This window comes from Sorex fumeus, unplaced genomic scaffold (genome assembly GCF_029834395.1).
Source record: "Sorex fumeus unplaced genomic scaffold, SorFum_2.1 ptg000083l, whole genome shotgun sequence".
In the NCBI taxonomy this organism is placed as follows: domain Eukaryota; kingdom Metazoa; phylum Chordata; class Mammalia; order Eulipotyphla; family Soricidae; genus Sorex; species Sorex fumeus.
Window position 1 is genome coordinate 12,665,730 of NW_026606140.1, and position 6,465 is coordinate 12,672,194.

The 6,465-nt window shown below is 56.1% G+C and overlaps 1 protein-coding gene across 1 annotated transcript in view; it reads left to right on the forward strand.

The window, feature by feature from the left end:
* Positions 1-5,792, forward strand: part of KSR2 (kinase suppressor of ras 2) — a 334,988-nt gene extending 329,196 nt beyond the window's left edge. Inside the window, exons 18-19 of the mRNA XM_056131018.1 lie at positions 4,413-4,542; positions 5,655-5,792. Of these exons, the coding sequence (XP_055986993.1) occupies positions 4,413-4,542; positions 5,655-5,792 (268 nt within the window). The remainder of the gene's footprint in view (positions 1-4,412; positions 4,543-5,654) is intronic.
* The last annotated feature ends 673 nt before the right edge of the window (positions 5,793-6,465 follow it).

Below are 6,465 nucleotides of genomic sequence, written 5' to 3' on the forward strand. Positions count from 1 at the left end.
GGCACTCGGGGACTTTGAACAGTGCGTTTCCCAGGCCCGTCTCGCAGATGCATCCCATGCCCCCTTCCAAGGGGCCCTTGCTGGCCCCGCTAGACAGGTGAGGAAACTGAGGCTCTGAGCCATGCCGTAGAACGATGACTTCACTCGGGACCTTCTTCCCTCAGAGCTGGAGGTGTGATTTCTTTGTTTCTGGATGGGTTTGCCCCCCTCCCCCACCATCTGTGCCTAGGCGCATCTCCTGGCCTGGGGATTCTGCTTGACAGTGCTCCAGGAGCACTGTGGCATTGGGGATCAAAGTGAGGTGGGTCACCTGCAGGGCAAGTGACCTCCCCACTACTATCACTCCAGGCTTCAGTCGCTTTCTGTTAGCACAGCAGTAGGGTGTTTGCTTTGCTCCTGGCTGACCCAACCAACCCGGGTTCGATTCCTCCACCCCTCTCGGAGGGCCCGGCAAACTACCTAGAGTATCTCGCCCACACAGCAAAGCCTGGCAAGCTCCCCGTGACGTATTCGATATGCCAAACACAGTAACAACAAGTCTCACAATGGAGACATTACTGGGCCCGCTCGAGCAAATCGATGAACAACAGGAGGACAGTGACAGTGACAGTGACCTTTTTCTGTTCAGGATTGAACCCAGGTCTCCTGCACCGAGGCAGGCCCACTGGGGGGTGGTGGGAGACGCGCCTCAAATGCTTGGCGTGGCTGAGCTCCCAACACCCCCTTCCTGACTGTCACAGGGGTGGACCCTGCGTTTGTGCGACCACCTCCCCCAGCATGGCCACCGCACCACATTCAGCAGCGCCTCCTACAGGATTCAAAGTGCACACGTCATCGAGGGTGCTAAGAAGGGTGGGGAGTGTCCCCCAGGGTAGCCGAATGGCCTGGACGCAGTTCTATAGTCTAGTGAGCGAGTTCAGATTCTAGATGCTTCTCTTTCTTGCTCTGTGACCCAGGACACAATACAGTGCCACCTCGAGCCTCAGTCTCCTCCTCTGTAAAATGGGGCCAGTCCCGACCCAGTCTTTAAAATGCCTGTTCTCCTGGAGCCAGGAGATGATTCAAAGGGCGAATGCATGTGGTCGGCATGCTCAGGTCCCAGGGTTAGTCTGCACCACGGTGGGACCCCGGAGCACACGTGACCAGGAGCAGTCCCTGAGCACCAAGCTGGAGAATAGCCCCTGAGCTCAGCCGGGGGGGCCCAAAGGACAACAAGATGTCCTTTCTATTATTCCTTGGGTCCCAGGAAGCATTCAGGTCAGCAGATAATTGACAACATAGCTTGTTGAGCCCATGTTCAAAGGGGGAGGGTCCGGCGCTGTGCACAGGGGCCATCAGGGGAGCACCAGGGCTAATGGGGGAGCATCAGGGTCATTGGGGGAGCATCAGTGCTGATAAGGGAGCACTAGGGCCATTGGGAGAGCACCAGGGCTGATAGGGGAGCACCAGAGCCATTGGGGAGCATTGGGGCCATTGGGGGAGCATTAAGGCTGATGGGGGAGCACCAGGGCCATCACGGGAGCTCCAAGGCCATCGGGAGCACCAGGGCTGATGGGGGAGCATCAGAGCTATTGGAGGAGCACCAGTACCATCAGGGGAGCATCAGAGCTGATGGGGGAGCACCAGAATTATTAGAGGAGCATCAGGGCTGATGGGAGAGCACCAGAACCATTGGGGGAAGCACCAGTTCCATCAGGGGAGCATCAGAGCTGATGGGGGAGCACCAGGACCATTAGGGAGCACCAGGGCTGATGGAGGAGTACCAGAGCCATTGGGGAGCATCGGGACCATTCGGGGAGCATCAGGGCTGATGGGGGAGCACCAGAGCCATTGGGGAGCACCAGGGCCATCAGGGGAGCACCAGAGCCATTGCGGGAGCACCAGGGCTGGCAGGAGGCACAAGCATGCTAGTCTTGATCGTGACTTCCTCGGGCAGCGCCCGGGATGCTGAGTTAGCCAGTGGGGGACTGGCTGGCGTGGCTGATGTCATGGGTGCTGAGGTTTCAGAAGCTCTGAGAAAGGCAGTCAGGTCCCAAGCACACCTCATAGCGAAGTGTTCCTGATTGGAAGGATCTGATAGGTTACAGGAGGACGGGAGGAGGGGAGGGTTGAAATATTTTCCATGTAAATGAACGGAACTAGCATTCCAGACCCAGAATAAAACCTGCCACATCCTACCCGCTCGGAATGCCCAGCTTTCAAATAACGAGTGCGCATGTGAGAGCCGGGTTGGGGTGCTGGGGAAGGGGCGGTGGTTTGCATTGGAAAAGCAGCCGCGAGCGAGGCCTTTGCGCTCCCCCAGGGATCCGGAAGAGCCCAGAGGTCAGAGCATCGGGAGCAGAAGTTGTTTCTCATGCCTCCCTGGGTTCACACGTGGCTGATGGCTCAGAGCTTCGGCAGTGGAGGGGAGGGGAGTGGGGCTCCCCCGACCCCTGTCGCCTTCTTCCACCACAGCACCCCAACTCCTCTCTTTTCTCCCCACCTGACAACACCCCAACCTCTGAGCATCGCCACTTCCCACCTCAGGGGCTTTGCGGGCAAAGAGGAAAAGTGAAGGGGAGCCTAGAAGGTCCGACCCGTCCCTCTGCTGAGTGAAGAGCATTTCTCAGTCCTCCCATCAGACGTGCACAGAGGGTCTTGGGGAAGTGGCGTCCGAGGATTGCCTCGGTCTCTTGTGCACCCGTCTCTGGATCCCAGGAACCTCCCCACTATTGCCATTCTGGGGCTCCCCGCCGCCCAGACCTGCCAGCCTCTCTCTGGCTGTCACCCCCACTCTCGCTAGAGCAAGCCCTCCCTCAGCCATGTCATCATCAGTCCTTCTAGAAGGACCCTTCTAGATCTTTCTAGAGCTGTCTCAGACCCCCAGCATCCATCCCTCCTGGACAGACACTCTCCCCCTCAGTCTCACAGGCCGAACATGCGTCTGGCTTCACAGAGGCGGGGAGGTGAGGCCACGTACCCAGTGCTGGTCCTACAGCATCAAATCAGGACCATAACCCAAGTTGGTCCGATTCTCATGACTCGCTGAGGATTGCCTAGGCTGGGTCCTGCCTAGAGAACATGATTAGAGAAGAAAACGCCCCCACCCCCAGCCCGGCTGAGTCCCAGGGGTGGGCCCATCAAGACATTTCACTGCATCTCTCTCTGTCTTCTCTCGAGACACATACATATCACGGTGGTGTTTTTGAGAGGATAATATCAACCTGGATTTCACGGCATGATTGTCTCAGATTTTATGCCTGATTGTGAGAGAGCAGCAGAAAAGTGGAGTGTGATCATCATGGGATGCTTTAAAAAAAAATGTCGGGGCTAAAGGGATAGCAGAGCGGACCAGGTGCTTGCCCTGTGCACTGCTGACCCAGGTTTGAGCCCACGCACCCCGGGTGGGCGCCTGAGCCTGTCAGGAAGGATTCCTGAGTGCAGACCCGGGAGGAAACCTCAAGCACAGCTGGGCATGGTCCAAAAACGAAACCAAACAAAACACCGTGCCAACAATAAACGATTAAAACTCATTTATTGCTAAAGTGTCGTTGGTGCCCTATTAGGATGCAGGAGAGACTCGTGAATTTGTGCTATAAACCTGGCGACGATAAACACAGGGAAGTGGTTGTATCCCTCTTTGTTCATTTAAAATTATGCAATAAAGGTCGGGAGATGGTACAGCAGCTGGGCCACTCGCTATGCGTAGCGTGTCCAATGCCCAGCACCAGATGGTCCCCTGAGTATCACTGGGAGACCCCTGAGCACCACAGGAGAGGTCTCTGGAAGCCCCAGCACTGCCAGAGTGACCCACATAATCCTAAGTACCGCCTGTGCCGGGCAGCATCACATCCTTGGACCCTTGCGTTGACCACCACTGCCTTTGCACACTCACAGTCCTCCTGACCACCACATGGAGAATCCAAAAACCAACCAAGCCAAACAAAGCATTGCCTTAGGATTTTTTTTTCCATAATGGCAGCATTTCTTTGTGAGACTTAACTAATAGGTGTCATTCCACTTCAGTCTGCTGGTTGATCAACATCTGTAGGAGACAGGGAACCGGCCGTTGTTATTGAACAAATGCCTTGCTTCTCTTTGCTTCCCACATGGTACCTGGCCCTCTGGAGAGCATCCTAGCCCAGGCATTGTCTCCCTAATCATCCTCCCAGAATGGTTCCCTCACCTTAGGACCTAGAGGCAGAAAGCCTGGCCACTCTATTAAACTACTCAGCTCCTCGGTTTTTATTTACTTGAATGTGGACCCCAGAGGAGGTGCCCGGACATGCAGAACTTCTGAGACTTGGGGAAAGTGTTCGGCAGAGTGCCAGCCCTGCAAGGCCAACTCCAGGGGGTGGTTAGCCAGCGGTGAGAGCGCACAGGGTCCCCAGGGACACGTCCCACCCATACCCCTTCTTCCACTCTGCCCACAGCACCATCTGGTATGAGCTGCATGCCAGGGAGTGGCCTTTCAAGACACAGCCAGCAGAGGCCATCATATGGCAGATGGGCAGCGGGATGAAGCCCAACCTCAGCCAGATTGGCATGGGAAAAGAAATCTCGGTAAGTCCTGGATAGTGCAGGGTCTGGGGGACAAGGTTAGCAAGGGACACAGTTCAGGGCCTCTTTCATGTCTGGAAGGTTACAGATGCCTTCCCAGAAGGTCAGGAAAGCACACACCACACCCTCTCACCACCCGCCAACCCAGCCCCTGCCTGCAGCTTAGGGTCCCACCATCAGGGGCACTGCATCATGGCCGAGTTTTCCTTAGCTTTGATTTGCTAAGTCAAAGGAAACCAGTGAGTCGCTCTTCCTGATACTCTTTAAAGCTATCCATTAAAACATCAGCTATATTGATGAGACTAAGTTTATGTGCCTCCACTTAAAAAAAAATTTAAGGCATCCTCCAGTTTAGAGCCATCTGAGTTGAAACAGGGAGACCTGAGTCTGAATTACTAATGGTCCTCTAAAACACCATAGGGAGAATCCCCTCCCACCCAGAAGTCCGATGATTCAGAGAATGTGGATCTGATATGCTTTGAGTGATTATCTGCCCCTCTCGGTTTTCTTTCTCCGGGAAGGACATAGCTTACAGGCTCTCTTCCCCCTCTTGACTTGAAGACTCTGGGTATTAGGATGAGAAGGGGGGGGGGCTCAAGAATCCCTTTCTCCCCTCCCCCCGAGGACAAGAAATGCCCTGAAACTCCTGGGGAAGTATCATGAATCTCAGTGCGTACCAGGATCTCTGGGGAAAGGCTTACCTAGTTTGATGTATAGACTCAGCAAGTCGATTAATAGAAGGACGGGTGGGTAGATGATTGGTGAAGGATGAGTGCATGAACATTGATACATCTGCATGGATGGATGGATGGATGGAATGGAATGGGTGGGTGGATGGATGGGTGGGTGGATGGGTGGATGGATGGGTGGGTGGATGGGTGGATGGATGGGTGGGTAGATGGATGGATGGAATGGGTGGATGGATGGATGGATGGATGGATGGATGGATGGATGGATGGATGGAGAGACATATGGAAGGGTGGGTGGCTTGATGGATGAGCAGATGGGTGGGTGGGTACGTGGATGATGCAGCAGTATGGAAGTGGGGCAAATAGACAACACACAGATCCAAAAGGGTGCAGGATGATCAGGATGTGGCCATCGGTTTCTTTCAGGACATCCTTCTCTTCTGCTGGGCCTTTGAGCAGGAAGAGAGACCCACCTTCACCAAGCTCATGGACATGCTGGAGAAACTGCCAAAGCGGAACCGCCGTCTGTCTCACCCCGGGCACTTCTGGAAGTCTGCAGAGTAGGTGCCCCGCGCCTTGGCCCTCCAGCCTCTGCCCTGACAGCTCCTTCCCTCCGGGCGCCCACCTCCCTGCCCACCTGCTTTCTGTTCAGGGCCGTCGACGACTCTGCTATCTGGACCCCAGAGTCTGTCGGGCAAGTCCTGGGCTTCTCTTTGCCCAACTTCCTCACCAAGGTCAGCGCCCCTAGGGGTCCAAGCAGCGCGTGGTGTGGCAGGTCCTGACCCCCACAGCCCACAGGCCAGCTATCGTATGCACCCCTCCCCGACCTGGCTTTGGGGAAATCGCCCCCCGGGCCCAACTGTCCCCCATGCTGACACTGTCCCTGATGTCTGCAGCTCTCCCCACCCCGCCTCTGACTCTTCACGGAGACATCCTCCCCGCACCCCGCAGCCCAGGAGGAGAGGGCGGGAGCCCGGGACAAGGGGGGATGGGCTGGGCACTTTCCCTGTGGGCTCTCCTGGCTCAGGGTTAGGAGGGGCCAGAGCAGCAGCAGCGGCTGTGCCTTGATTGTTGTGCCCGGCCCACAGGGTGGGGGTCCCTGCCACCATCCGTCCCCTGTCCCTAAGGCGAGTCGGCAGTGGGCCCTGACCTCAGGGACTGCTTATCAATGGGCTGCTGGGAAAGGCTTCTTCAAGATGGTGGGAAACGTGATAACATAGGGTGCACGGTGGGTACA